The sequence below is a fragment of the Columba livia genome, chromosome 8 (assembly GCF_036013475.1).
Source record: "Columba livia isolate bColLiv1 breed racing homer chromosome 8, bColLiv1.pat.W.v2, whole genome shotgun sequence".
Classification (NCBI taxonomy): Eukaryota; Metazoa; Chordata; class Aves; order Columbiformes; family Columbidae; genus Columba; species Columba livia.
This window is the reverse complement of record NC_088609.1, coordinates 29407685-29435164: the sequence shown is the minus strand read 5'-3', so window position 1 is coordinate 29435164 and position 27480 is coordinate 29407685. Positions and strand designations below refer to the sequence as shown.

The 27480-nt window shown below is 40.5% G+C and overlaps 1 protein-coding gene across 2 annotated transcripts; it reads left to right on the top strand.

Moving 5' to 3' along the window:
• Positions 1-796: 796 nt before the first annotated feature.
• On the top strand, positions 797-27480 carry GIPC2 (GIPC PDZ domain containing family member 2). 2 transcript variants are annotated; one of them, XM_065071316.1, is made up of 6 exons: positions 797-1161; positions 8440-8625; positions 12097-12277; positions 15514-15623; positions 16296-16377; positions 25925-27480. In XM_065071316.1, the coding sequence occupies exons 1-6, from the start codon at positions 925-927 to the stop codon at positions 26077-26079; spliced, it is 951 nt and encodes a 316-aa protein (XP_064927388.1). In that variant the 5' UTR covers positions 797-924; the 3' UTR covers positions 26080-27480. The 2 variants fall into 2 exon arrangements, with proteins under 2 accessions (XP_064927388.1, XP_064927389.1); XM_065071317.1 differs by lacking the exon at positions 797-1161 and adding an exon at positions 8099-8125.

The following is a 27480-nucleotide window of genomic DNA, read 5'->3' as shown; positions in this document are numbered from 1 at the left end:
ATACACTTTTCAAATATTTATATGTTAAATCTCACTATTTAAAAGTTTTGTCCAGTTCAATAGAATGCCTCTTAACCTTTGCTTATATAGTTGTTACTTTATTAATCCTTAGGAGTTTATAGGTATGCTATGCACAATTGTAAACAAGCAAGAGTCGGCTGAAGTCCTTGTATACTTCATGTTTTGTATCATGGATATAAACCTATCTGATTAATATTTAGTACTTCATTATTAGTAGAAATTCCTGAACCAGTGAGTGGGAAGATGGTAAACTTCTTATGATCTGGGTTTGTGTACAATTTAGGGAAAGACTTTAAAGTTATATACGGTACAGTGTACACTATATACACACCTGGAAAAAAAAAATAAGTGGAAGATTTGTCTTTGTGTTGGCTGGAAAATGGACCGTACCAGGCGTTGGCAAAGTCAGCATTGGTGCAGTCTAGTTCAGAGTGCCCTTGGCTTCCATTTATGAAAAAAAATAAAAAACAAACAAAAAACCCCACAATCAAACCCTTCCTAGCCAGCATCACGGACAGGGAGGATTACTTATTTGTTTATATGAAGTCACTTCTGTCCCAAGTCCGTGTCGTGCTGCTTTAGTTACGGCTGGTTGTGGCCTCAATGGGCGGCGGGGCCCGCGGGGCACGACCCCCCAGCGGCCGAGGCTGAAGCGGGGGACGGGACAGCGGTGGGGCCGAGGCCTGGTGCCCCCCCAGCTGCCAGGGGAGCGGGGAGAAGAGGAGGCGCCCCAGGGGGCTCCCGCGCCTTCCGCCGCCTTCCAGCGGGGCCGGCTGCGGGGCGGGGCGGCCGGCGGGCCCGGGCCTCACCTGGCGGCATGGCCGTGCGGGGCCGGGGCGGCGCCGGGGGCAGAGTCCAGCGCGGGCAGCCGGCGGCGGCAGGAGCCCGCTCCAGGCGCGGAAGATGCCGCTGGGGCTGAGGAACAAGAAGAAGCACAAGTCCAAGGAGACCTCCAAGCTGGTGGAGAGCGAAGCGGCGGCCCTGGCCCCCGCGGCCCCAGCGCCGGCAGCGAGCGCGTCGCGGCTGCAGTTCCACACGCAGCTGGCGCACGGCAGCCCCACGGGCCGCGTGGAGGGGTTCGGCAGCGCCCGGGAGCTCTACAACAAGATCGCCGAGGCGTTCGGCATCGACCCCGCCGAGGTACGAGCGCTGCGGCTCCCGGCGCGGCCTCGGCAGCCGAGGGACGGAGGCGGGGGCGGTTCTGGGCTGAGCGGCCGGTGGACGCGGTTTTGCCAAGTTTTGTGGACGTGGGTATTTTCCGGGGGGGGAAATTCCTTTTGCCATACTGGAAAGGATAGAAGCGTAACCGCATTTAAGTTTTACACAGAAAAACAGTTGTCCTTTTAGCCAAAACATCTCCAGTGTCTTGGTTAACCTGTTGCCGGCCCGCTGTTCAACACAACTGTTCAGCACCGGGTCAAACCATTTGTATTGCGGTTGAGCGGAATAATTACTTGCAGTGCAGGAATTATTAACTGTAGTGATTCGATACAGTTTAGAATACAATAATAATAAAAAAAAAAATCAATGGATCCATGAGGTTAAACACTCAAAGTGAAGGCAATGGGGGCTATAAATGCTTTAAATCCGACTACATTTTAAAATTCCAACTGAATGTGATGTTTGGAAAGCTTTCTACTTCGTAAGTTAATTACTTTTAAAAGGCCCACTGTTTAATTGAAGGTATTTCAATCTGTAGCATAATTTTTCTCTTAACTCCGCTGCCTTTTTTTTTTTTCCCGAGCCAAGTTTAAAACATTGTTTGGATAATGATTCATTTGTGTTTGCAAATGTATTGTTTTCTCCCAGTTAAAAGGCAGTGGCCATATCAAGTTCTTCCTCCGTGGTTGGTGCTGTGAACCTTAACCTCTGAGAGGCAAATTGAAACAAAGTGCTAACATTTCATTATGCCTGTGTGTCGCTATACAGCTTTCCCTTTTTTCTTATTTGTAGCTGGCTTTTTAAAAGTAATTAAGACTTTTACCACAGACTTTGTTCTGAGTCTGCTGTGGCCCTGCCTAGCAGCATTGCAAACTGTAGAAGTGGCCGTGGCGGTGAATACAGTTTAACCAGTCACTGTTGCATTAAGTATTATAATTAAGAAGTACCAGTACCGTTGCCAGCCAATGCACTTATGTCCCAGACCTTCCCAGCTGCTTTCTGACCTTCTGCTTCTCTGTTTTCTCTCCATACTGAGCTGCTGTTCCCCTTTTGTTCTGCTCTGCCTCCAGTTATACCTTGTACTCTCAAATTCTTGCAGTTGCCAGGTTATCTTCTGTTTTAGTTTTCTTCCTTTCACCGTTGAACTTTTGTTACTGATCTTTTGGCTCCGCTGACTTGAGAAAGAACAGGAAATTCAGTTGTATGTGAATGGTGCACTCCCATTTCTCCTGCTAGATGTAGGAGAAGGTTTTAGAGGAAGCACCACACGTTTCATTAATAACCAGCCTTGGGCAAACTGGAGAAATTTCTTTCTTCTTTTCTCTTTTTCTGTTTACTGTCTCATTCCTATTTGTTTTTATTTGGGGTTTTTTGTTTTGGTGCTTGGGTTTTGTTTGGTTTCTTAAATGGGGTTTGTTGCTAAAAGTGGACGGAGAATTGTTGCTGCAGGCGCTGAACTTAAAATCTTCTACTCAAGAAATTCAGTTTGCTTTAAGAAACTAAGTTGTACAAAATGAAAATAGTGATTAAAAACGTTTCCTGGTGTACAGGTGGCACAACAGAGTGAAGAACCTGAGTCTGAGAGTCTTGCAACAGTATTTTGGATGGACAACATAAAAAGGGATAGATGAGCGAATAGCAGGGGGTGCCATGAAAGAATGAGTTTATTAGCAACTGCTGAGCTTCCTGGAAGTAATGAAAGCAAAGGCTAGATGTTTGAAATGGTATTATCTATTAATTAAAACTGCTTTTGGACAGACAGTTTGGTGTAAAGACAAATGCCAGAAGCTACACCTCAGCAAACTGAAAGATAGCAAGGTACTCAAATGCCATGTGTAGGTGTTATCTATCTGGCCAGAAAGGTTTCTGTGACCCAGCTATCCTGAATCCTGTGAGCAGCGTGATACCTGAATGCCGTTGGAAACAGGTACTATCACAGGGATCTCTGCCCTGTAGGTGGAAAATAGGGGGCGGGTGAGGAAGAGCTCAGTGTAGAGAACGTTTGGTGAGCTGTTACGGAAGTTAATGCCTTTAATATGATATGTGAGTTTACTGCAGCGTAGGTAAGGGTATGTATTCTTGGATATATTCCTACTTCAGTGTTTTAGTACAGTTCCAGATGAGCTATACTTGTAGTCTGTCACTTCTCCTTTTGATTCCACATGGTTACAGCACCTCATTTCTTGGTATCACATCTCACAGGACCCGCCGAGTTTAGCTTCTGCTGGAGAATCCTTTCCAGGGTCTGTGATTGACTGCCAACAGTGACAGAGCAAACCTTGTACAAAACACAGTATTTGTTGGACAGACGCTGACAAAAACTTCTGTGCAGACCTGGATCGTGAGTAGGGTAGGATGGGGACAGACAAGACAGGTAGAGCTTTGAAGGGGACGCTCCTTCCCTCCTGTGATGTTTGCTAGGTATCTGTGATGGGGGGAGCCATAACAGCAGCTTTCTGAAGCTTTTCCTGTACACAGCTTTTCTTGTCTAGGTATTTTGTTCTTCATCCATCTTCCAAGGTGAATATAAATCTTAGTTATCCCTTTTGAACCTGATGTTCTGCCTACCTCTCTGCTGTTACCATGACTAGCATTTCTTCTCCGGGTCCAAACTGAATGTTCTTTCCACAGGGAGGAGTGAAGATGGCTTCTAGCAAGGGGTTGCCTGTATCTTTAGTATTAATGCTGTTTGAGATAGATTGCATTTTTCTTGACTTTTAACTTCGTTTTTTTCAACAGAGTTTCAACAAGGAAGCACAGAGCTAAATATATATATATATACATAGATGCTATTCTTAGCTAACACCATCCACTGTCATGTGTATGTTTCTGCTTGCATAAATAACACAAATATCTCCCTCATTTTTCCAACAGAAGATGAAGAAGGAAAAGTATTTGGGTATGGTCTTGGCCATTTAGGATTACTACTGCACTGCAGCTATCAGGGAATGAATGCAGCAGGGACTGTTATGTTCCCTGTAAGGGTGAATGTGCTAAGTGCAGCCTGTATGATAAATGAGCACAGACCAAAGGACAATGTGGGTCTGTTTAAGCGTTTGGGGGTGGTGTGCTCCTGTGAGAGCACATGGTAGGGCTTTAAAGCATTCAAAGTAGCTAATCGGGCACTGGGAATGTGGAAATTAAAGTCCAACTGTAGCAGGGCGATTTCTTGATCAGATGAGGAGGAAATGGTCAGCCACAGAAGCTATATGGACTTTCAGTTTGTGTACTCGTAATTTACACTTTTGATTATTGTGTTTGCTTTGGAAGGTGAGCTATGGTGGGGCTGGTGAGGTAAGTTGAATGCTCAGCGGGTGTGTCTGTCGAGAGTCCACGGAGCTTGCTGTTCTTTCACGGTGGAAGGAATTTGGCTTTGTAAGGGGAACACAGGGAAAGGGAGACCTTCCAGCAGCACCAAGGGCAGAAACGCAGCTCCCTCTCTCAGTTCAGCTGCTGAGCTTGTGTCTGGGCTGTTGTTCCACGGGCTTTTCCTCCTCATGTCAAGTATACTGTGAGGCTCTGCTGCATTCAACGTTTGCAGAAGTATTTGATCCTCATCACCAAACTATTTGAAGTTTTAAAGTACACGCTTATCTGCTGAAACGTTTGCAATCTCTGCAGATTGGAGACTTTAAATGAACAAACTTAAACACTCCCCACAAGCCGCCTCCTCCCAGCCCTATGGCAACAATTGTTTGCTTTGCCCTTCCCCTAAGCAGTGCTTAAATTTCACACCCGTATGATGCTTGCTGTGTTAATGGTCCCTTTTTCAGATACTTTAAAACTGTATGGAAGACCATACACTGCAATTCTTGTACATTCTAGCTTTAAAAAAAGGGAACAATAGAACACTGAATGTTTATTTTATAGTACTTTGAACGTATTTGGGGAGGCAAAGTTGTGTTCCTGGTAGGGTACCAAAAGCACACTAGAATGTATTGCTCTGCCTGTTGCTATAGCTGGTCACGGCTCCCACATTTTCTTCAGGGAGGATAAAGTAAGGTGCCTAGAAAATACATTAGTGATTTCTTGATATAATAACGTCTACCTATATAGGGAAATATGTCAGTTGGTGTTACATCTTGCTCAGAAGCAGAATTTCCATTTCCCCACCTCTTTAATAGAAAAAAGTGGTTATTATCTCCTCTGTAAAGTTTTCTGAGATCTACTGATTTTAAAGGCACTTTTAAATGCTTCTGAGTGTGCCATCTATCAGTCAACTTATTTTTTTAATTCTTTTCGAGGTGTAAGCTTAGTACATAGGATGAGAATATAACTGGTATACAGGATATGCACTATGGCACTGCATATATACTTTATGTAACACATAGTGTAACCCTCTTTCTCTTAGCTAATACAAGGGTTTTTTTTATATAACACCCAGCGTAACCCTATTTTTATTGGCTAATGTTGTCTCTTCCTATTGAAAATACTGAGGCCAGGAATAATCTGTTAATAATCATATCTGACAAGCCTGTTTTATAAGGTTGTGCATAAGCCCCCAGTCCCTACCAGCCGAATGGAATTCCCTCGTTCTGCGTGCCGCACAAGATCACTCTCACAGTGAAGGAGGTATCCTAGATACTTTGTGACTTATGTAACAGTTATCATTTATAAAATCTTGCTAAAGTTGGCATGAAATGTCACAGCACTGATATGCCGACTTAAAGATTAAATACACATGAAGGCTCCGGGTAAGAGGGGAGAGAAAATACTTAACAGTGAAAATTACACATTGAATTTTTTTCTTGCTTCGTTTCTGGGTAAGAAAATTACTACTAAAAACATACCACACTTTGAGTGAATGGAAGGTGTACTATAGTAGCTGTTGTTTAAGCATAAAGCTGTGTTTAGGTACCTATATTAAACCTCTGTAAAATCTACCAAAAAATATCATTTTTGAATTGGCAGGTCTCAGTCATATTCAAATAGAGCTGTGCTGTAACTGATAGCCGGTGTAACTGTATATCATCCTGTGTAGATACATCTTTAGTACATTACTCTTTGCATGTATCTGTTCTGAGAAAAAGCAGTTGTTCACTAAAGAGGATGAAGAATGATTTAAGTTTTATTTTTGACTGGCTGATGCTCTTGTGGTTAGTACAGAACTGACTCACAGAAAATTCTGCAGACTTATAGGCTGTAGTAGGAATGCCAGCCAGATGAAGGTCTAAAAAGAGAAACTCTGGATCGAGTTTCTAAATATCACATTTCTTCTCAGTTGCCAATTTTATCTATTCAAAGGTGTGACAGTAGTTACTAGATGATTGTCTGTTTGACAAGGTCAGATGAAGGATGCTGATGTCTAAAATGCAAAGACATAGTGCTTGTTCATTGTAAGAACTGAGTTGCAGCTGTAATCTGGCCAAGTTATGTAGCTTGAGAGAGAGCTAAAAGCGTATAAGTGAACTTTGTATAGTCTGTTTGAATGGAACCTTCTTGGTTAAAAACAGTGCTGATTATTATTATTTATAAAATAAAAATTAATTTTCTACTTAAAACCAGCTGCATTTCTCTAGGTGATGTTTCTGCTTGAGTATTGGTTAACTGAAAAGCTTTGCATTACCTGAGAGAATAAAACTAATGTCTGTTAAGGGTGTGATGTTACCACTCTCATTGTTAAAGTGAGGCATTAGATTGATTAGATTGCAGTGGATGTTTGATGGATCATATGAAATAAGCAATTAGCCTTTGAAGCAGGGCTGTTGTGGTTTTGGTTTGTTATGGTTTGTTTGGTTGTCTTTTTTAAAAAAAACAAAACAATAAACAAATACTGAATAAGACCTTTCTCATGAAGAAACACCACCCCACTGCTAAACTTGCAGTCTTTAAAACCAAAACACCCATAGTTACAGAATCAAAGTTCTAGAAAGCTTCAGAAACTGTAAATGCTCTCTGTGAAATAGATTAGGAAAAGTATTCACCCTTTGTTTGACCTGGAATAGATTTGAATAGGTTGGTGACTTTCCCTTCGATTTTTCTGCTGTCATCCATGGATGCGAGAAGGAAAGAAAAGGCATTTGAAGTGTTCTTGTGCGATAGAGTTGTGTCTCCCAGCCAGAGCCCATGTGTGTCCTGCTGGTGGCAGAGCCTTTCTCTGATGGTTTGCAGCTGTGGCTTTGCCACCTGTGCTGGAGGGTCAAATGGGACAGCAAGGCTCCTCCTCTCCCCTTGCTTGCGGTTGTGTGTGAAAGATGGTCTTTAGGGGTGCTCTTTGCCTTGGTGAAGTAGATTTCAGGGATTCTCCAAGCTTCTGTTTTGGCTGCTGCCCAGGAGGCGGCTGTGAGGCCTCCCTCACACCCCCAGTAGAGCTGTGGTTACTCTGACTGTGAGCAGGAACATCGAGTTGTTTTCTTTTATTTTGCCTGGGCTGTTTGGTACGGCTTGTACTCAAGAAGCAGAAAGCCCAAAGACTGCCTGGACTGGCCAAATTCCTCTGTGCAGCACCAGGGTGGGCAAAAGGGTTGTCTCTGCCCTGAGCAGTACAGCTGGGTTAGTCTCACCCTGCCCATGCCCGGGACGATAAATCTCCCTGTTTAAGATCCACTAGTATAAGTGTAGGGAGAAAAACGAGTGCTTAACACACAGTGCTGAAGGGAAATCCCTCAGAAAGGCTGATTAACGAAGAAAAAAATGGCTTTTAATAAGCTTGAACAGAGATGACACCTGCTTATGCTGGAGGAAGGGTAGGGAACTAAGCAATGTTGCCTGAGAGAATGTCCTCTGAGCTAATAGTGGAATGCATGGAGGAATGTAAAACATTTTATCCCATCTCGTGACATTTTTGTTTTGATGAGCTCCCTTTTTCTCTGTGAAACTGCTTTCATAGAATAGTTTGGGTTGGAAGGGACCTTTAAAGGTCATCTAGTCCAGCCCCCCTGCAATGTCCCTAATGATGCTTGAACCCTGCTTAATTTGAGTTGGGTGAATGATGAAGCAAAAGGTGGTTGTGGCTCTTGGGTTTGCTCGCTCTACCCTCCAGAACAAGCTGTTCTGTTCCAGCTTGAGGCGCCTGTGTCGGAGCTGGTGCGCTGGGACAGGCCGTGAGAGGCTGCTCACACAGATTCTCTCCTTTGCTCCCTGCCAGCTCTTATCTGCAGAGTTTGAGCTGTTGATGCTTCCTGTCGTGTGTGTGGATGGATTTCAGCTATGGATCTGTTGCGGAGGCCAGAACTACGCTCTCCTTTTTTCTTCCTGTCGAGCTCACTGAACCTAATATACCATTAAACTTAACGTGTTTGCTTTCCTCCTGCACAGATCATGTTTTGCACTTTGAACACTCATAAAGCTGATATGGACAAGCTCCTAGGTGCACAAATTGGCCTTGAAGATTTTATATTTGCCCACATAAAAGGACAACGAAAAGAAGTGGAAATTCTTAAAACTGATGATGTGCTTGGGCTTACCATTACAGACAATGGAACTGGCTGTGCGTTTATAAAGGTAAATTTAATCGCCAGGGAAATACTTTGTTCTATAGAAGCTTCTGTTGCTATCACAGTTTAGTTATTATTTTAATGATCCTTTAGAACTATAAAATCTTTTATTATCATATATATGATAAGTAAAAAATAAAGTTGCTTTTCTTAGGCACATCACTCAAAATTAGTTCAGCTATTTCTGTAGTGCGTGTCATTCAAAATCAGTTCATTTGTTCATTGCTTCTGTAACGTGTATCAGCTACCTTGAGGTGGTAGGTGTTAGATACTGCTTACATCTGCCCCCTCTTTTTGTTTTTAAAGTGATTTTCTGATGTCATTGATTAACTGCTTATAGAACTTATGTCACTCGTGTGATAACGAGATCAAGTTCTTTCAGCGCTTATGACAGTTCACAGGGCAGAAGCCTTTGTGCTGTATAAGAATAGGTGCAAGTACAGTGCTTTCTCAGCTTTTCAGCTTTAGATGGGTAGGATCAATTAAGAGGTGCTAAAGATATGGATTAACATAATTTAGCACAATTAACCTTAGTAACAATTATGGGCAGTAACACGTACAATATATTAACCATAATTGCTTTCCTCCTCCGCTTCTATATGACCTCCAGATAGTATGTTTTGAGACAAGTAGAGAAATGATGCTACCCATCTCGCTAGACATTAGGAACCTTAGTCACATTTTCTGCCATTTTTAGATGTTTTGCTTTAATCTACTCAAATTATTCATTATTAGTGAGGCACTGGCAATTATCTTTGGTTACTGCTGTCTCAATTGCTGTTCTCATTGCTAGTGTAAACAGAGCTTGTATGGAGAGGTTGTATTCTCTCTTCATTCCTTAGCTACCATGGATATAAAATAAGACGCGGTTTAGAAATAGGCTTGCTTTGCTGTGAAAAAATGTGATTGACATAATGCTTGAGAAAGTTGAGAGGCAGTGGAGGCCTCAGTAAGCAGTTTGACAAAATCATTGCCTTATTTTTATGTTTAGAGGCACAGAACTCTGAATTTCTAGTGGTAGCATCTATGCAGCCGATGACATTCAGTCACGCTGCTGCTTATGTGGCATTCAAAAAGAAGGCATTGAAAGCTTCAGTGATTAAAGTTCAAGTGTGCAGCACTGCACAGTGTTACACTCTCTGTGTGTTGTTGGTAACATGGATGGAGAGAACAGCCGTCACACAGCGTAACTGGAGCAGACTGGAAAACCCTCGCCACATTAGCAAGACAAGCTGTGGTTTCCAGTAAACTGTACAAAACTTGTCTGAACAAATATGTCATTGTCCTTGTACTAGTCTAATAAGCAGGATAATGAAAATGGTGCAGTCATTGTGGGAATGCATCAGTTTAAAGGAGCTTCTAGGAGCTCGCTTTGCTGCTGCTGCAGATTTAGCTAATGGATTTTTAAAAGCAGCATAGAAAATACATATGCAAATGTAAAAGCTGCATCTTTTGAATACTTGGTTCTCTAGGTAATGGCTAAACAGTGACTGTCTCTATAGTTTGATAGAATTATTTTTGTTTATATATTTGCTTGCCTTGAAAAATTGTTACTGTGTTTCATTATTACTTAACAATTAATATAAATTTTTCCTGTCTTTGGGTTGAAAGCTGTTACAGGCTATAGTAATTTTATTGCATTTTGAAAAACAAAGCAGTTTCTAGGTTTGATATATAACCTGAATGGTTTTTAAAGCTGACACTCGGAACTGCAGGTTCTTCTCCTATGAAATCTAAATATTTCTTTTGCATTGCTAAGAATGAAACCCAATGTCATTCTACTTTCACAAATGTGTTTTCTGGGTACATGGCCAGATGGGGAGATGCATTGTGGAATCAGCCATTCAAAGAATAACAGTAGAACTTGAAGCACGACTGACTGGTTTATAAGGAGACATTATAAAATAGGGTGGCGCAATTAATTTTAGGCATTGTGTAGGAAACAGATCTTTGCTTCTAAATGGTCTGTAGAGCACTTGAAATACAGGCATATCAATTGCATCTTAATTACTGTGACAACGTAGCTTGACTGTCTCTGGTCAGTTAACTTGAATGGAAGATAGAAACTAAGTCATAAAGTCTTTGATATTGGCACAAATGATACAGCCAGTGAATATTACTTAAACAGTTTTGGTGTTAGGATCCAAGCGAAGAAGCAAAGCTAAATGGGAATGAATTCAACACATAGACTAAACATTAATTGAAGTCTGGCGGGCACGCTTCTGAATCCTTGCACCTGATACCAGAAACACATTCGGGACCCAATTTCTGGCATGTGTATGATATCTTCACCGTAAGGCTTCTTTATTGTTTTAGGCTAGGTTAAAGAAAAAAGCGCTAGAAAGAGTTAAATTCAGCTTGAAGCTAAAAATCGTTGCAGTGTGTTGTAGGACACTGAGCACTGTCACACTTCCCACTGACTCTGTCAGATGGAGGCGCTTGTGTGGGCTCAGATGTGCCCACATCAACTAGGAGCAGGTTTCTGAGATAGTTCTGCAGCTAGGCAAGGTGTTAGAGGAGTAGGTGGTGATATGTTTGTCTCCCCTGTCTCACTGTTATCTCGCTCAAAGTTAGCCTGAGCATCAGTCGTTATTGAAAAGAACCGTATTCAGGAAGATATTAGAATGAAATCTGTATCTCTACAAAATACAAGATATTCTGTGTCATAACTTCTCTATTAAATAGGCTAACAGCTTACATGACGTAGGCACATGATAAACAAATATGACAACAATAAATGGAATCACTGAAATTTGAAGTGTCTTTTAATTGTCTTGATACATCATTGACGTATTTTAAAGATTAGGGGTTTTTTTCCCATTTTTCAAATTCTGCTTCCCCAAAATTATTAATACTAACTTCTGTTATATTTAATGACTTTTAAACCATTTGTATTCCATGAGATAGCATATAAAATGATTTATTTTTCTGTGTTTCAGAGGAAACACTTTAATATTAATCTGTATAGCTTGATAAGAAAAACGGTAAAATTTTATTACTATAGATGGGTCTTAACCTTTTATAGTATGTCACTATTTAGTATATCACACATATTATTTTCACGTCCCTGGACCATACTTGAAAAGAGAAAAGTTCTGTCCCTATGCTTGTCAAGCTATTAAATCAAAATAATAACCCCAAACTCAATTAAACAGTAACATTACTGACACATTCATGTTTGGTTTTAAGCACAAAAATTTAGCTTATTCAGAAGCCTAATTTCTGAAGTATGAGTATATTTTTGTTTTCCCCGTTGATTTTATATTCAATGCTTATTAAGGTATTTTGAAAAATAAACCTTTACAAAATATATTTTATGAAAATCTTATAGGCGAAACGCACTACCGGTATAATAAACTCAATCCTATTGATGTTGTTAACTGACATTCTTGAAACCCTGTGGTGTCACCTCTTTACCAAAAGGAAGATTTCTAATCCTGTGTTGGTTTTTTGTTGTTTGTTTGTTTCTTAATTCTAGCGAATCAAAGAGGGTAGCCTTATGGACCAAACCAAAATGATCTGTGTGGGTGACCACATAGAGACTATAAATGGAAAAAATGTGGCAGATCGTCGGCATTATGAGGTTGCCAAAATGCTAAAAGATCTGGAGAAAGGTCAGATGTTGAAGCTGGAGTTGATAGAGCCTATGAAAGCATTTGGTGAGTAACCTGACTGTCCACCTTATTCACTGGACATTGAAATCCCAACATTGCATTAGAAGTTTGTTTTCAGATTGCAGCCAGGTGTCCACTCAATGTAACATAACTGATACAAAAAAAGTATATATATATAGCTATATATCTCTCTCTCTCTCTCTCTCTATATGCATATATATATATATATTTTGAAGTGGGAAATTCGTGAATGGATTTTCTTCTCTCTTGCCTTCTCCAGCAGTCATCCTGGTGTGCGCTGCCTCAGCCTGAGTCTCAGTCGCTTGATTCCTTTGCTGTCACGAGATGATACAAAATAAGAACAGAAATTCTCTCATAGACCCAGTTTTAAAGCATGGATCGCTTCACTAATGTGCTGATCCTTGCACCTCCTCTTTTCCTTTATTGATACATAATCCCTGACCAGCTGTGTGTGAGAGTTCTCCCTTTCTGAGCCCTCATTTTGGACAGGACTCTCAGATGCAGAAGGCACTGCAGAAACCCCCGTCTGCCCTCCCCAACATTTGGTGGATCTCTGGTCATACAGCAGGTACACTCAGAACTGGAAGAAAGCAGTATGGCAAAGCTCTGTTTCTACCTACAACCTGCACACTATGAGGAAGTGATACCTATATAGGAGGAATGCATACCTACTGCTATAATAAAAGCTTCAAAATACTTGTAAATTATAAGTGTTTATGACTCCTCGTGCATGGCTGCACTAACAGCAAGTTAAAAATCACCATTTTCACCACAGCAGCAATAGTTTGAGATGTTTGTTTTTCAAATCTCTCTTTTTTTTTCTGTTAGTAGTTTACAACTGCTGTCATATACCAGTCCTGACACTTGGTGTCAGGATAGCAGCAGAAATGGAAAATGAGAGAAATTGGAAGGTTTCTTTTTGCCTTTTGTGTTTCTGTGAATACAAGTTATGAGCTGATCTCTAATGCATTTGGTTTTAAGTTGATACTCCTGTTAAGTAAATGTGTGTGTGTGTTATATATTATGCTAAAGTAGCATTACATATGCAAAGCATTGCCATTAGTAATATGGGAATACCTTTTAAATAGGGGTCTAGAATTTGCATTCAATACAAAATGTGTTACATGGTCTGTTTCTAAAGACCAGGGTAAATCAGCACTTGATTGATTTCTTCAGCCATTATTTAATAGTAATTACTTTAGTCAGGTGATTAAGATACTTTTGAGTCTGCCTGTGATGTAGAGAAGGAAACCTGCTAATGCCTTTAATCTGACATTGAATTAACAAGCAATCAGAGCTTTTTAGACAGATTTTTACAAGATGCATGTTAATTTTTTACCCTACACAAATTAATTTACAAGTTGCATTGCCCAATAGGTTAGACTATCCTGCCTTAGGTGCAGTTAGGCTTTAGGCACAAATTTATTTGATAGTGTTTAAGGTGCAGCATGTTGAGAAAGCCCCTGAGGAGATGGCGAATGAGCTAGATCCTGCTGGACAAGTAGGTGCTGAATTCCTGCAAGTTTCAACACAAGTTTGTGAGGGTGTAGGAATAAGATATTGGTATCTGTGTGAAATAAATATAATTTACTGGTTGGATATCTCTCTATCATGTGCACACAGGCTGCCTCAGTTATTCTAGGCAAGACTTGCAGCACAGAATTAAAGACTTCTCTGAATAAGATTGGTCCTTACCAGTCACAAGCTAGTCCTCTCCGAACTGAAGAAAAATTAATAGAAAATAAAAGCAGCATAACGCAAACTCTAAATTTAAATTATGTGAGCATGAAATATAATTTTTGTGGTGGCCAGAAAGCTTTTGTTTGAAATATTGCAAATAAAGGTTATGTTAAATCATGGTGACAGAGCTAGAAAAAGATGTATGTTTTATCAGGAATGACTTTTTCAAACAAGTCTAGCAGAATTGATGACAATCTTAAGGATGTTTTAAACTGTTCTCGAAGCAATGAAAAGATGAAGGATAACTGTCGATCCTAAGTATATATGTAATAGACTGTGCCATATCTATCTGGTAAAATAAACACAATCAAAACTTATTTTTCAAGACTTGTTCAGCAAAATAATCTGAGCTTTTGACTCCTTGTGGAAGAATTATGAGCGTAAATCTACCTGGGTAAAATGAAGATAGCATGTTAAAGCCTTGCTTTCAAGGACATTTTATTAGAAAGGCCTGCTGTTAAGAGGGGGAATAATCTGGTCGTGAAAACAGCACAGTTTAAAACAGTTCTGCAAATTATCTCCTCTCTTCTAGCACTTTCCAAATTAACTATGTAACTCCCATGACAGTAAGTAAATTAAAGCAAGGCTCTTGAATGTAAAATTATGTCCTAGAAAAAGACAGCCAAATCTTAAATGTTTCCATAGTACTTTTACTAACTAGGGTGCCCTTGCCCAGGGTTAAAGAAGGAAAGCTTGAATTGAGGTAAAGAAGACTTTGGCTAAATCCAGATATTCTTGGTAGTGATTTATCAAGTGTGAAATCATGACGTGGGTGAAACCAGGGGAGAAACTCCTGCAGGCCTACTCAAGGACATTTTGCCTGTGTAACAGCTGGTATCCAGCTGCTGGCTCAGCTCAATGTGGCCCATCACCACCTGCGCTGCAGTGGTGTCTGCACCGCCTCACCAGTGAAATGTTGCAGTGCTAACCCTGCTACGTAATCTGCCCGTAAAGACCAGGATAAATCAACATTTGGCTGATGACTTCAGCTGATATCTAATAGTAAGTAATAAATACTTCTACTTTCCTGTAGAATAGGGAAATAAAATTATACAAAGCGCCTGTGGAGCCAGGCTCTTCTTGGCGGCAAACAATGATAGGACAAGGGGTAATGGGATCAAGCTGGAACACAAGAGGTTCCACTTAAATTTGAGAAGAAACTTCTTCTCAGTGAGGGTGGCAGAGCCTGGACCAGGCTGCCCGGGGAGGTTGTGGAGTCTCCTTCTCTGGAGACATTCAAAACCTGCCTGGACATGTTCCTGTGCGACCTCACCTAGGGGTTCCTGCTCCAGCAGTGGGATTGGACTGGATGATCTTTTGAGGTCCTTTCCAATCCCAAATATACTGTGATACTGTGATAACCAAAGCAGGGGGATTGGACTGGATGATCTTTTGAGGTCCCTTCCAATCCCAAATATACTGTGATACTGTGATAACCAAAGCAGATACATCATATTCTGATGTAGCATATACTTAGTTTTGTTTGATTTTCTTTTTGTTGTCCTTTGTTTTGTCTTTAGAAAAGCTGGAACCAAGGTCCAAAGGTGGAACTCTGCCAGAAGCTAAAATCTCCAGAGGGAGAGAAACACTTCGGTTGAGAACCAAGGGCCCTGCTACTGTGGAGGAAATGGTATGGTTATGTTTGGGCCCTTCCATAGTTTAATCATCTAGTACCTGATTTATCCTTCCCCATGGTTGATAAGGTAAAGTAGGAAGGAAAAATCTAGATGTTACAAAACTCACGGGACTTAAGAAGAAAACTGCCTTTTGCAGAAATGCTTCTATGAAGTTGAAGACTTGCAGGGATAGGATGGGGCTGAGAGCCCCAACAGAGAGCCTGTGCTTAGATGTCATGAATCATATGGATGAATTTAAGATAGATTACACCAAGGAGTGTGGAAAAGAGGGAAACAGGGAAAAAAGCTGGGCGACAGTTGAAGAGCTGGTTCTGTTTCTGACACTGCAAAGTGCACTGGGCTGGTTTAAGAGTTGTAAAACCAGGATTAGGGTTTGGAAGAAGAATTGTTATTTATTCTGAGTTCCTCTAAAAATGATGACGATTTGATGAGCATCTGTCAGGAGATGTAAGGCTCCTGTTCAGTTTGAATATGAGAGCTGTGTGGAGGAAGGCTCAAGTTTTTGATAAGAGGTGAAAAAAGTGGAATAGGGTGTTTTACTTGCAGGTTTTGCAAGTCTAGGTAGGATGGGAGCAGGGATAATCAGTGGTGAATTGCTGGTTATTTTAGTATCTGCATGGATATAATCATACTTTTGCTCTTTTTCTCCCTTTATTTCAACAAAGCCAACTGAAATTGAAGAAAAAGCCATTAAAAAAGTGGATGAGCTTCTTGAAACGTACATGGGGATAAGAGATATTGAATTAGGTGAGTTTTTAACAGCTACGTTACTACAAGATTAAATAATTTCTCATTTTCTATAGTCTAAAATCTATTGAGTACCTTTGTTTCCAGATGTAAGCAAAGCAAAATTTGTCCAGCATGCAGTCTCAAAAACTTGCCTGTATTTCTGCAAATGTATGTCTCTGATAAAAGAATCCCTCACTACAAACCTTATAATGTGATTAATTAATCCTCTATTCTTCCTGCACATTATCTATACACTATTGCGTGAATTATTTAGTTGTTTGCCATTAACTGTCATTACTGTATTTTTTCGGGCGTGTATTTTGTAGCGGAGCTTGTATGTACCACATTTAAAGATTGTTAAGGGTAAGCGTGTCTATTTACTCTTTTGCTCTTTTGCCACTTGGCTTAGACACATCGAAGCTGATCACTAAAGTTTGAATCCAAGATTTTCATCAGTGAAAGGGCAACTATTTAGCAAGGGGACTGATGGAGTAATTGTACAAATTTATCAAATTCTCTAAAGTCTGTGTTCTGAAGAACATGGGAAATTTCGCAGAATATTTACTAGCTATCACAATCAGCAATTTATAGTGAAAGAAACTATTCAACCCCAGTGTCATCATTTCCTTAAAACTGCACCAAACGTCCTTGCAGCTGTTGTTTCTCTCTGTTAATCTGACAACAACTAAATAGCAACTTCTGTTTGGGAAGGAGCCGCAGTCTGGCTGGGTAAGAAGTGCCGCTGTAGCAGCTGTGACCAGGTGTAGTCCTCATACGATCTTGTGGAGCTGCTAATACTCAGGCAAAGAAGGAGGTATTTATTGTTATGGTAATATCTGAAAAAGTCATCCAAGAATTAGGAAAGGATAAGCTAAATGGAAAGTGATCTTGAAAAGAAACCTCTTATGAGAGAGAAGTTGGGGAGGCAAAGGAGAAGAGAAAATGGGTCTGGCAAGAAGCTAAGGGCAAAGCAGGAGGGTTGGACAGGCAGCACCAAGAAATGAGAAAAATAGATTATCTGAATAGCCAAAAGGCTGAGGGAGCTGGGTCTCTTTAGTTTGGAGGAGACTGAGGGGTGACTCATTAATGTTTACAGATATATAAAGGGTGAGTGTCAAGAGGATGGAGCCAGGCTCTTCTCGGTGACAACCAATGGTAGGACAAGGGGTAATGGGTTCAAACTGGAACACAAGAGGCTCCACTTAAATGTGAGAAGAAACTTCTTCCCTGTGAGGGTGGCAGAGCCTGGCCCAGGCTGCCCAGGGAGGTTGTGGAGTCTCCTTCTGTGCAGACATTCCAACCCGCCTGGACACCTTCCTGTGTAACCTCATCTGGGTGTTCCTGCTCCATGGGGGGATTGCACTGGATGAGCTTTCCAGGTCCCTTCCAACCCCTGACATTCTGCGATTCTGTGAAAATCCTCCCTGGCCTTGACTGCTCTAACAAGCAAGCATCTCATCAGCAGCTTCTACTAGTTTTCTCACAGGAAAAATTGTAGGTAAAATATTATTTGTCCCACTGCCTAAGGTAGAGGTGGGCTTCCTGGCACAGAAGAGAGAGCGGAGCTGCCGAAAACTTACAAATTCTGTTTTGTAGCTAATATCTAAACTTTGAAATTCCCAGAAAACTAAAAATTCTCCAAAATTCTGTTCCTAACAACCACAATACGTGTTGCCCCTGCTGTGAAATATGCTCCCAGGAGCCACGTGTGGTGCTGACCCTCTGTTTAGCTTTGGGAGGATCCCACGGCCTGTCCCTCTCCTGCAGCCTCTGCTGCTTGGTCGGTCTCTGGCTCAGGCTTCAAAGCTCTGGAGTCTCGTGCCAGCCGTTCCTCTGGGAGCTGTTTCTGTCCCGCAGCTGTTGCCTGTTGCTCTGTCCTTGCAGGTTACCTCCAAGGTCCCTGCGCCCTACAGGCATAAGTGGCTAAAGGTGTTCTGGTTTTGATGTCTGCAGCCCAGAACCCTTTGATCCTAGGCTAGGGCACAGTTTCTTGGGATGCTGAGGTGTTCTCTGCTCTGGAACAAGGAAGTGAAGGAACACAAGGTGTTCCCTGTGTTTTTGGCTCTCTGTACCGTAACAGGATCACTCTTGTATAGTTGACTGGGGAGTTCAGCTTTCAGGACATATGGCTGAGCTGACTGCCAAGCACCTGGCGGAATTTTCCTGTGAATTCCTTGATTTTTATTTTTTCCAAAAGATCTAATATCCTTCATCTTTCAGTATGTAGTTTAGAAAGTTGCAAAGAATGCCTTAAGAGAATGCTCAAAGAAGGAAGAGGTCTTCGTCCTCAAAGATACTCTCTTCTTCCCAACAAGGTTGTTTTGCCCTTCATCTCTTCCTTCTCTTCCTCCCAAACAGGCAGTGAAACAAAGAGAAACTCACAGGAATCAAAGACTACAGGGTTCATGTAGCTTTAGTTCACACCTTTGAAGTAATTTCAGAAGATTCGGATCTCAGAGTTGAGGGCCAAGGGTGATGACAAAAAACAGTTTGATCAATTGAAAGCAATTGAACAACTCTAGGACTCTTCAGGAAAGGAGAGCTAATCACCTGTCACAAATCTTTTCAATTAACATATGTCAGTTTTTCATATGCTGGATGTGATCAGCCACCCATGAAAATGAAATATGAGGAAAGGATTCATTCAGGAACGCCAATCACCACTCAGCTAGAAATTTCACTCATTACTCAAGGCGGATTAGTTGAAAATGCAAGTCATCACAATGCGACAGCCGACAAGTGATTAAGATCTCAATCATTGCTCACTCCCATGCAGTTCTGTTTGTCAGAAGCTTTGAATGTCAGTTAATATTGCTCTTTCATCTCCATTAAAATGACAGTTCCATGGCGTGATTGAATTCTAAAGAAGTGCCCCAGTTTTAAGCCAGAAGCCAGAAAGAAAGGAAAGAAAAAATAATGTAAAATTACAGACAGAATTAAAGATGAGATAAAGCCCTTAATTTTTGCATTGTTAAGTATCTTGACAGTTTCCAGAATGGCTGACTAAATCCACACACAAATCCTGAAGCTGGAGCTAAATGCTTGGAAATAATTTAACGACAGGCATGCACTTTTTGGTTTTTGGCACAGGTTTTGGGTTGCAGAGATCTAAATGCCATTGAGATTTACATACCTGCCTTTTGAATGCACTTTTACCTTTTTACCTCTTCATTTTACTGAAAACTGGACTTAATCTGCAGAAGGGACACTTGGCTCTTGAAATTTATTACTCAGCCATTTTATGGACACGTTAGAAACTGGGCCAAGGCTTGACTTCAGCCTTCTTTAAAACATAAATGTGCCATCAGGAGATAATTCAGGTTATTTTAAATCCTGTCAGTACTTTCCGGTAAAGGAACATGAACAGTTGATTAATGGGAGGGACTCGGGAAACAGTCTTAGTGAAAAATACTGGTGGCATTTATTTTTTTTAATCAGTGGGGCTTGAATTGTTACGGACTGTACTTGAGCACGAGGAAGCCTGAATCTATGGGATCCAACCTCAGAATGCTACTGATGGAAAAATGATGGCAAAAAGGGCTTCACATCCAACTTTCTGTTTCAGCATCTTTTGGCTAGCTCTTCATCCACTCATATTTTGTTCTGGTATTATGCTTTTGGATGATTATTGCCTTTTTGTTGTTCCCTATGATATTGTCAGACATTACATATCTTTGCATATTCTCCATTTCTATTTAAAAGAATTTCAAATCCACTTCTGCACTCTTGACTTCATTTATCAAACTTACTGGCTAGTCAAAATGTCCTAAAAACTTTTTGTCACCCAGGCTTCTTCATCCAGCATTATTGGATAGTTGTTTTTATCTTGAAATGGTTTGACTGAAGCGATAGTCACCCCAGGTCTCTTGTTTTCTGCTCCTTCTGTCACCAAACTTCCTTTCCCAAAGGGTTTTATTGTATACACTCTGGGGTATGTTGTTTATGACTGTTCACTTACTCTGAGAGAATAATGGGAGTTTGGTGAAAAAGGAAAAAGTAGCAGGTCTGGTTAAACAAGAAAACTTATCCACTTCAAGAAGAAATAATACTTAATGTAAAGAAACAAAAAGAAATTGTTTTTCTGATGGTTCCTTGAGCGCCAGATCTGACAACGTTTATCATTAAATTAAACCCAAGTAATGCAATGACACACCTCATTTTCTCGCACGTTGTAAGGGAACTGAATGTGAGTTTTAGCTCTTTTAAAATATAAGGACAGAATCATAATATTTGTTGCATTTTGACGAAATCAAAAGCTTCTGGTAGTATTACAGCTAAATAAACACTGAAGTTCTTGTTGAGACTTCTGAAAAAGGTTTTTAGAATGTACAAGATAGGCTCTAGATAGCAAAACCGCTATGTAAGGCAGATAATAACAATGGCCGGCAGATTGTAGCTTTCATGGCTTGTGCTGCATGTGTCTATCAAAAGTGAAAATAAGGATTTTGTGAAAAATCTTTGAAATTATTTTAAAGGGAGTAGGTTTAACAAGCCAACATACTACTTTGTTCATATTTGGAGAAGCCTGATATTGAGCTTCTCCTTTAAAGGTGAGAAATCTTCTAATTTCTTTCATCACTTTTAAGTGTGCTGAACTTCTCACATTTTATGTAAAAATTTCTCAGGTATGACCATTGCCTGAAGTGAGATTAAAAAAAAAAAAATCTGAAAACAATTGGGACTATTTAGAGTGTGGAAAAATATTCCATTGGAATAAAATTCCTGTAATCACTTACTGTGCAGCTGTTACAAGAAGCAGCGGGGGAAAGGGAGGGGAGTGGAGGCGATTTGGCACAGCACTGTCGCCCTCTGAGAACCAGTAAAGTTTTCTTCAAGTTGGCAAGTATCTGCTAAATGCCTTGGCAATCAGTTGTTTCTGATTTGCCTTGGGAATCAGGCGTTGCAAATGTCACTGTGTAAACAGTCACGTTCTGCACAGCTGTGCGGCTGGGGATGCCATCCCATCCGTGTCCATGTTCAACGCTCAGGGAAATGGGAATAGGGACAGTGGATGATAGAGAAGACTGGTCAGCTGTGGTGTTTCTTTATGCGTGGAACTAATGACGTAGGGATCAGCACCGACACTCTGCACAGACATCCTTCCACAGAGCTGTATTTCATTACATCAGGTGAATCTGAGAAGGGGAATGTGCTTTAATAAACACAGTACATTAAATATATCCTGGTAGCGCTGATTACGGTTGCCTAATACAGATAAAAACACTTGTTTGAGGCTGCTGCTGTCTGGCGGCAGTGACATTCTGACTCTTGCTTGTCTGGGTTGAAAATTGTCTTGATTGCCTGTGTTTAGTGGATTTTGTTTTCAAGTTTTGTAAATCTCTAATAAATTATTTTTAAGATTCTGTTTTACAATTTGGGAAGCTCAGCCTTTAAAGAAAATCGTGTTTGAAGCAACGTTTTCTTTTAATGACAGAGTTGGTTACTGTGTAATTCTGAGTTTTCAACTAGGGCATCTGGACTGTAATATAGTGCTGTGTTACCTGGTTTCATCGCTGCTGTCTGTCATATAGCTCTTTCATGTATCCTGACCAATTTATCTCAAAACTGGCTAAATTCCTGGCTTTCACTCTTTCTGCTGGAACACTTGTCTAGATCCTCGCTCTGTTGATAAGTAACTGTTTCGAGATGTGGAATCATAGAGTAGTTTAGCTTGGGAAAGACCTTTATGATAATCAAGTCTAACCGTTACCTAGCACTGCCAGGTCCACCGCTACATGTGTCCCTCAGCACCATATTTACATGTCTTTTAAACACCTCTAGGGATAGTGAATCCACCACTTCCTTGGGCAGCCTGTTCCAATGCCTGACAACCCTTTCTGTGAAGAAATTTTTCCTAATGTTCAATCTGAACCTCCTCTGGTGCCAGTTGAGGCTGTTTCCTCTTTTCCTATCACTTGTTACTTGAGAGAGGTATTCCCTAGCACTTGTCTTCCAGCTTAGGGGGCTGGGTACCCAGAGGACAACCGGTCTTACTATTAAAGACTGAGGCAAAGAAGTCATTAAGTACCTCAGCCTTTTCCTCGTCCTCTGTCACTATGTTTGTGCCCATATCCAATAAAGGATGGAGATTCTCCTTAGCCCTCCTTTTGTTGCTAATCTATTTATAGAAACATTTTTATTGTCTGTTATGGCAGTAGCCAGGTTAAGATCTAGTCGGGCTTTGGCTCCTCTAATTTTCTCCCTGCATAACCTCATGGCATCCATGTGGTCCTTCTGAGTTGCCTGCCCTTCTTTCAAAGGTCATAAACTCCCTTTTTTTTTTTCTTATTTGCTTATGTTTGCTCGTCATCTTGCACAGCTCTTCTCCTACCAACCCTTTCCCAGTGTCTCTACAGAGTAATTTCATATCCTGCTTCATATGCAGAAATCTGTGAAGTTTAAGTTACAACCTTCACCTCATTACCTTCAAGATTGCTCCTCAGCAAATACCTTCTTAGGCCGTGGTGTCAGGGGATATAGGGTGGCATTGATAGGACAAATATTTGTCTTCTGCTTGTCAGGAACAGAGTCCTTTGTTTAACGCCTGTTCCCTATCCAGACTCCTCTGAGTCAGTGTCCCAGGACACAGGGGACACAGAAAGAAGCAGTACAACAGGGATAGAGTTTCTTCTGGCAGGGAAGCAGGTCCTGAGAGTCCTTGAGAACCACTAGTGGTGCCCAGGAAGTTGAGTTACACTTGAACCGTCTTGATCACAGTGGTTTGTTTGTCAAGATTTACGTAAATTTTCCTTGGAGTGCTTTGTGTAGTTTGGCACACTGCGATTCTCTTTGGAGCCTCACTTCTGAACGTAGTTAAAACCAAAACGTCAAATTTCTTCAGAATGACTGTTGTTGACATCTACAATGTGGAACATGGCTCAAGTTTGCTCACAGCTTGTTGCAAGTTTGCATAACAGCAAACTGTTTGCCAGAAGTTCCTAACTGTCAATAAACTTGAGCTGAGATTCAGGTCAACAAATTAATATTAAATACATTTAACAAAACTTCAGAAAAGGGGTGGTTTCTTTTCCTTTCTATCAGAGAGATTTTGCCATGTGATACAACAATGGTGCATGCTGTAGACAGCAGATGGTCCCAGTGCAGGTGGCCTTTTGTGGCTTCAGAATTTCTTTCCCTTTCTCAGGCACCGTAACACATATTTTCCACTTGAATGTCCCTCTGAAAAAAGGCTAGAATCACCGAATCACAGAATGGTTGGGGTTGGAAGGGAGATCTAGTCCAACCCACCTGCTAAAGCAGGTTCACCCAGAGCACATCACACAGGAAGGTGTCCAGGCAGGTTTTGAATGTCTCCAGAGGAGACTCCAAAACCTCTCTGGGCAGCCTGTTCCAGGGCTCTGGCACCTTCAAAGTAAAGAAGTTTCTTGTCATATTCAGGTGGAACTCCCTATGTTTCAGTTGGTGCCCATTGCCCCTCATCCTGTCATTGGGCACCTCTGAAAAAGAGTCTGGTCCGTCATCTTGATGCCCACCCTTGAGATATTTATAAGCATTTTTAAGATCCTCTCTCAGCATTCTCTTCTCCAGGCTGAATAGACCCAGTTCTCTCAGTCAAAGAAGCTATCAAATTCTTCAGTGTGACACCTGAATTTGATATGCTCATGAAGAAACTGGTGGCTACTTGATGCATAACAAAAGATGGAGGACATCTTGCAGTTTAAGGCAGGTGTGCAAATTAGTCACAAAACGAAGCAGACTTTGAGGGTTTCATCTATTGTACAATACCGTAATTTCTTGTGAATATGAACAGATGCTGTGGAGCAGAGATACAGCTCAGAAAACAAACTGCATTCAGCAGTGGTGTTTGTGCTAAGTCAGTTTTACAGAATCTTCTGCATCCCTCAAACCATGATAGCCTGCTGCCAGTAGTTCTTCTGGCCTGGCTTAACCAGGAGGAACTCTTGTGCTGACACTTTTCATCCTTCAGGGAGGTGTGGGTACCATGACCGAGAGAGGTTTGAGCCCTCACAGTTTTTATTTGCTCTAATAACTCTGGGTTGCCAGCATCCAGTGTTGTTTGGGATAGACTTGTGATTCGTCCTAGAATCTGAGAGACTGTGCAGCAGCTAGTGGTGAGGGATGAGCACAGCAGCTAAGGACTGAGTCTTAAGCAGCGACCCCACTGTAGCCATTTCCAAATTAAAGTCTAAAACTTGATAAAATCTGATACTTGGGTATTAAATAAAAGAAAATGCTGGACAGCATGGATGTACAAGATATCACAGTCCACCTCTGTTGTACCAGACATCTCTGTTTTAACTTTCCTAGGTGTTAAGATGTTCTTAGTCTTTAGTGGCTCTGGTTTATTGTGCACAGCAGCAAGGCCTTGCCCTTGCTTTTGCACCATTTGAACCATCTGGCTGAGACTTCCAGAAGTAACTTGGATCTTTTTCACTTTCTGGTGGAATAAGCACAAACTTTCCCAGCCTTGAGGGTGCTATCAGTTACAGGTTTGCTTTTCAGAGCTGGACGTAATAATAATTGAAGCAAACTCATTCACTAAAATTAGTTACTCCTTAGTTTGAATGGTACGGAAAAAACTGTAGACCCAAGCAGAAGAATAATGTGGCTCACAATAAATGCTTCGGTCTCTTTACTACAAGAGGTGGTTTTGGGGTTAAAAAAATTAAGCTAAAGATAAGTAAAATTAGATAAAATCAAACTGAAAAATTACGCAGATCTCTTTGAGGTCATATGATAATTCCTCGAGAGCACGACTTCTTTCAGGCAGTTGCAAACATACTGTGTCCACTACCTAACAAACCAGATTTTAATTTTCTCTGTATTTTACACAACACGTTTGTTGGCCTAATATTTGAATTCTTGTTTCCTAAAATAGGTTATTCAGTTTTTTTCTGTAGGCCTATTTATCATTAGTCCTTTCTAAATGCAGGTCATACTCGACATTTAAACATTTAAACTCATAAAATATGTTGTCGCTAGCAAACCCATACTGGCTTGGTTGCATGTATCTATTATGCAGGCTGTGTGTTGTTTTCCATGTTCAAACCCCATGCCTTTTGGCTTTCTGTGAAAAACCTTGGCCACTTTAAACTTGGATTTGCTGAGATTTTTTTTTTTGTTGTTTAGAGGAGAAAAATATTTGGGTTTGCCTTTTCATCTTCTGGCTTAGGTCTGCAAACTCATATCAAACTCACTGAAGTTAGTGATGAACTGGCACGGGTCTTGTTACACCTTGTTTATAGACCCATGCTTCATGTGCCTTCAGTAATGAATACAGGATATCATTAAATAAGATTAAAATGAAGGTTTGTTGAATTAAAAATCTAACCTTAGCCAAACAAACAGAAGAATATATAATGAACACTCCAAAGAATCTCTCTTGTTTATCAGAGTGGAATTTAGTGAGTGTGGGGCATTTAAGTACATAATTCCTATCAAGTCCTAAATTCAGTAGGTAAGTTTTACATCTCCCTAAAATGATGCTACCTAGTTTTGAAAATAGACATTCAAAAACCATTCTGCCCCTATGGTAGCTGTCACTTTCATGATAATTACATTATTTTGTTTTGTTACTTTTTAGCTGCAACAATGGTGGAAGCTGGAAGAGACAAGAAAAACCCGGATGAATTTGCAGTGGCATTGGATGAAACTCTTGGAGACTTTGCATTTCCAGATGAGTTTGTCTTTGATGTATGGGGAGCAATAGGTGATGCTAAGCAAGGACGACTGGAATGAGAACTGTGCAGTTTATCAGTCCCTATTTGAAAATACAAAATTATTTTCAAATACATACAACAGAATTTTAATAAGTTTATTGACACGAATCCAGGGGGAATATGGAATGAATATAGAATACTTCTGTGTAAATATTCTTATCTGAGACTTTCTTTGGCGAAGGAAGGTTTCTAATAGAAATATGAAGATAAACCCAAAGTTCTGACAACTGCACATTTAAAACAAACGTTTAATTTACATGTAGAAATCACTGTGAGGACTGTGTAAAGGAGATATATTTATATAGACATTTTATGAAAATTAGGTGTTTTTTATTGTATGTACACTTTGATATCAATATTACGAAGAGTATTAGACATATGCAACAGAGAGTTTGGGGTTTTTTATCTCTTCTTTAGAAAGGTTTATAAACTTGTTGAAAATCTACCTAGCTACACACCGCAGTTCCTTGATCTTTTGTTCTCCTTATGTATTCACATACACGAAGAGCTGTGGAAAACCTAAAGCAGGGGTGTCAAACTCATTTTCACTGGGACCACATCAGCCTCGCCGTTGCCTTCCAAGGGCTGAATGTAATTTTAGGACTGTATAAATGTAACTGATCCTACATTCTACCCTGTTTCTGAAGAACCTGAGTTGAGGAAAAAGAAATATTCCTCTATAACATGAGAACTAAGATCTTTGAATGAAAAAAACTTGCTTGCATTTGAGTCATAGTACACACTGTCTGGGTATTACTGAGATGAGTAAGTATTATCTCTGGTTATTTTCAACATGACAACATAAGAGGGGCATTGAATGTGTTTGAACTAGAAGATATTATTGTAAAGTACCAGACGATCGCAGTTTGGATGAAAATGCATGCCTAAACCCTGAAAAATACATTAAACTAATTTTAGATGTTAGGATTGCAATTATATTACACATAAACTTTAACTGATAATATTTTACTAATAAACCTCAGATTATTAAAAATGAGCTGTCTCTCTTAACACATCTGCTATGCCTACGTTTACCCTCCTCTTCACTCTGTATTTAATAAAAAACAATGCAATAAGTTTTGGTTTTTTACTCGTGATGAGATTCTTTTTCATCTTTTGCTATGCTTGGTCTTAATTAAGGAAGATAATTGTTCATTTGCTTAGAAAATGCTACTTTCAAGTGCTTATTATAGCCAAATAACATGTCAAGAATGTCCTTGAAAACAAAACTGTGGGGTCTGAAGTGGGAAGGTGTCATAGCTTCTCAGTGCTTTTTATGTTTGCATAAGCATGTAAAATAATAGGCATTATGAAAGTGTTTTCTAAATCACTACCTAGTGACATTTCTTCTGAGGAAAATGTCTTTCACTGTCTTGCAGAGATCTCTTTAAAATAAAGACTATGCCAACAATTTTACATA

What these genes read in the sequence shown, in the direction of transcription:
- GIPC2 (XM_065071316.1), top strand. Translation starts at nt 925, where the DNA reads ATGCCGCTGGGGCTGAGGAACAAGAAGAAGCACAAGTCCAAGGAGACC. An exon ending in TCGGCATCGACCCCGCCGAG is followed by an intron (nt 1,162 to 8,439) that starts GTACGAGCGCTG and finishes CCTCCTGCACAG; the next exon opens with ATCATGTTTTGCACTTTGAA. An exon ending in AGAGCCTATGAAAGCATTTG is followed by an intron (nt 12,278 to 15,513) that starts GTGAGTAACCTG and finishes TTTTGTCTTTAG; the next exon opens with AAAAGCTGGAACCAAGGTCC.